This window comes from Austrofundulus limnaeus, unplaced genomic scaffold (genome assembly GCF_001266775.1).
Source record: "Austrofundulus limnaeus strain Quisiro unplaced genomic scaffold, Austrofundulus_limnaeus-1.0 Scaffold439, whole genome shotgun sequence".
Classification (NCBI taxonomy): domain Eukaryota; kingdom Metazoa; phylum Chordata; class Actinopteri; order Cyprinodontiformes; family Rivulidae; genus Austrofundulus; species Austrofundulus limnaeus.
The window spans coordinates 39,007-41,669 of NW_013952841.1; the positions used below are offsets into that span (position 1 = coordinate 39,007).

The 2,663-nt window shown below is 36.7% G+C and overlaps 1 protein-coding gene across 1 annotated transcript in view; it reads left to right on the forward strand.

The window, feature by feature from the left end:
• The window catches only part of satb2 (SATB homeobox 2), a gene marked incomplete in the record, with an annotated part of 96,561 nt that overhangs the window by 14,741 nt on the left and 79,157 nt on the right, over window positions 1-2,663 (forward strand). The window contains 1 exon segment of the mRNA XM_014024780.1: window positions 2,312-2,527. Coding sequence (XP_013880234.1) covers window positions 2,356-2,527 — 172 coding nt within the window.

Below are 2,663 nucleotides of genomic sequence, written 5' to 3' on the forward strand. Positions count from 1 at the left end.
ACATTTACTTTATAAATTAAAACAGAAATCTTACAAAATGTGTTCCTTTCTTTAAAATTTGCTTTGTTAACTATGAAATTTTGTACGAATGATTATTAAGTTAACAAGAAATTCCTTTGAACTTGTGTTTGTATTTTGCTGTAAATTAAACAGAATGTGTTTCCACAGCTTATGGCAGTCACTTCGAATCACTAAATAACTACTTAACCTGATTTACATATCTGTCCAGAAAGAAATAAAATAATTGTGTTTAGAACAAAAAAAGTTTATTTTGTTGCTCTTTATTTTTATTCTTCTTTTACCATCATAGTACAAGCCATTCAAGCTTGGGACTCAAAATTATTTTACTGTGAAGATTTACAGTATATTAGCCATAAAATTTTTTACATTTATATGGATCAGTCAGCAGCTTCTCTCTGGCACTATTAATTTAGGGCCTGGTTGGGTTGAATATCTGACTGCAAAAGTAAAACAAAGAAAGAGCTGCCATGTCGTACAAAAATCTAAGTTTAGTCTAAGAATCAAGTTGTAAGACGGGATTTAAAAACAGACTGTGAACTGGGAACTGTTTTAAGTCCAAAGGCCAATCAGAAATGCACGTTCCTCTCCAAGATTCAAATTAGCTTTTGGAACATGGAAGAAATGATTATTGGTTCATGAAATAATTTGATGATAAACACACCTTCTGACCCCTCACAATCAGGTGATCACTTACCACCATAACAAAAGTGTGGGGCCTGATAAGTCTCTTTATGTTCTGGGTAAAATCCCAACAGAAACGCAGAAGCCGGACGTGTTGGGGGAAGATGACTCCCTTCTGTTTGTGTCCCAGGTGAGATGAGGAGATGTCGGCTAGGAAAGGCTTTGATGGCTATCATGAACTGCTAAAACATGACCAGACTTGCTGCTGATGCAGCTGAATTCTTTAGAGGATTATTTTATAATAAGACTTAAATACCCGCTTGTTCCTTCAGGACCAGTTTCTGCCTCACTAATCAGCAGTTTAAGTGACAAAATGTAAACAAAAACAGTGAATTATTGTATTTAGCAGTTTTTTTCTTACCAGGCTTTAACATTTTTATGGGTTGAATTTGTTTGCCTCTCTTTCATTCTTCTCAGTCCTCACACTGTGAGTTAGAACTGTCCACTGCTTTTGGCTCAGCTCAACTCCTTGAACTTGTTTTGTCTTTTATTAAACTGAGCCTCTTGCATTTTTAGCCTCTTTGCTCTCCCACGTGTTTTACAAGGAAGCAAATGTCTTTAATTTATCAAACGTTTTGACGTTATTATCAAGCTACAAATGCTTCTCAGATTATGGGGCTTTGTTTGTGTTTTTGTGACACTTTTCTGTGCCGTGGTTGTGTAAGAATGAGTATGCGGAAGGTAGAGAAAACAAGAAGAGGAGAAAAAGAGGGAAAATGTGTCTGGTTTTTGAGTGTTCTGGCAGTTGGAGCTGCAGAAATGTTGGAGAAATAGTGAAATAGTTGTAGTTTTTAAACAAGTACTGTGGAGGTTTTTATACTTAAGCACTCATGAATTACTCCTCATTTTCTCTGGTGCCTTTCTGCACAGGGTCTCTCAGTAATACTGTCTGGGCTAAATATCTAACTATAAATGGTTTGCTCTGTTTTTTTAATGACAATATGAAGAAAGTCACTAACTCACCATTAGCCAGTATGAGATTCTGACAATTTCATTTTTGGCAAAAATAAATCACAGTTTCGCAATATTAAAACAAAAATATAAAACCATGATTTACTTTTATTTAAAAATGAGATGCAACTTGAAATAAAAATATGAATACTACTGCTACCAATATTACTGTATATCACATCTTTAACAGGGAAACTGTGCTCATTCCACTGGGAAATAAGCAAACATTTGACTGACTAGACATACTGATCTGGTGGACTGATAAATTTAGCAGCCCCAACACTATGTGCATAAATCCAGTCTATCTATGCTTGGCACACATACTGTACATTTACACAATAAGACAAGTCATTTGGTTGAGAATAACTTCTTGACAAAATTAGGYACCATATTGGTTTTAATCTTAAACCTTATCTTAGCAACATTAAGCTTTACTAAATCTGTAGCCTTTATTTTAATGAGTAAGTCGTTAGATACACAAAAGTCTACGATATTTATATTTTTCATTGCTCTTTTATAAGATAGGCCATCGTCTTTTGTACAATTCAACAAAATTTTATTTGTAGAATAAAAAAAGATTATTATATAAAATATTTTCAGAACATATCACAGTACTGCACTGTTGATTTCTTTGTGTTCATGTTTTTATTCTCATCAGACTCATTCCCTCTGGCTGGATCTCCTCTGGTGCTGTGGAGGAGCATGGAGCGAGGAGGGGACAATCTTGTCCCACAGGGCAGCCCCGAGCAAAGGGGAGGCAGTCCTAACCTCGGTGGWCTCCCGCCACCAGGGAAGAAGGGCCGGCTGGAGCTCAATGGGAGCCCAACGGAGCCACGTGTGCGCCATAACGGAGCCCCCCAGCGATCCCTCAGAGGTAAGGCTCAAACTGACAAAGAAAAGCAACAAGAAGTAAAAATACACTTGTTTGAAGTATGTATTTAAAACACACACACACACACACACACACACACACACACACACACACACACACACACACACACACACACACA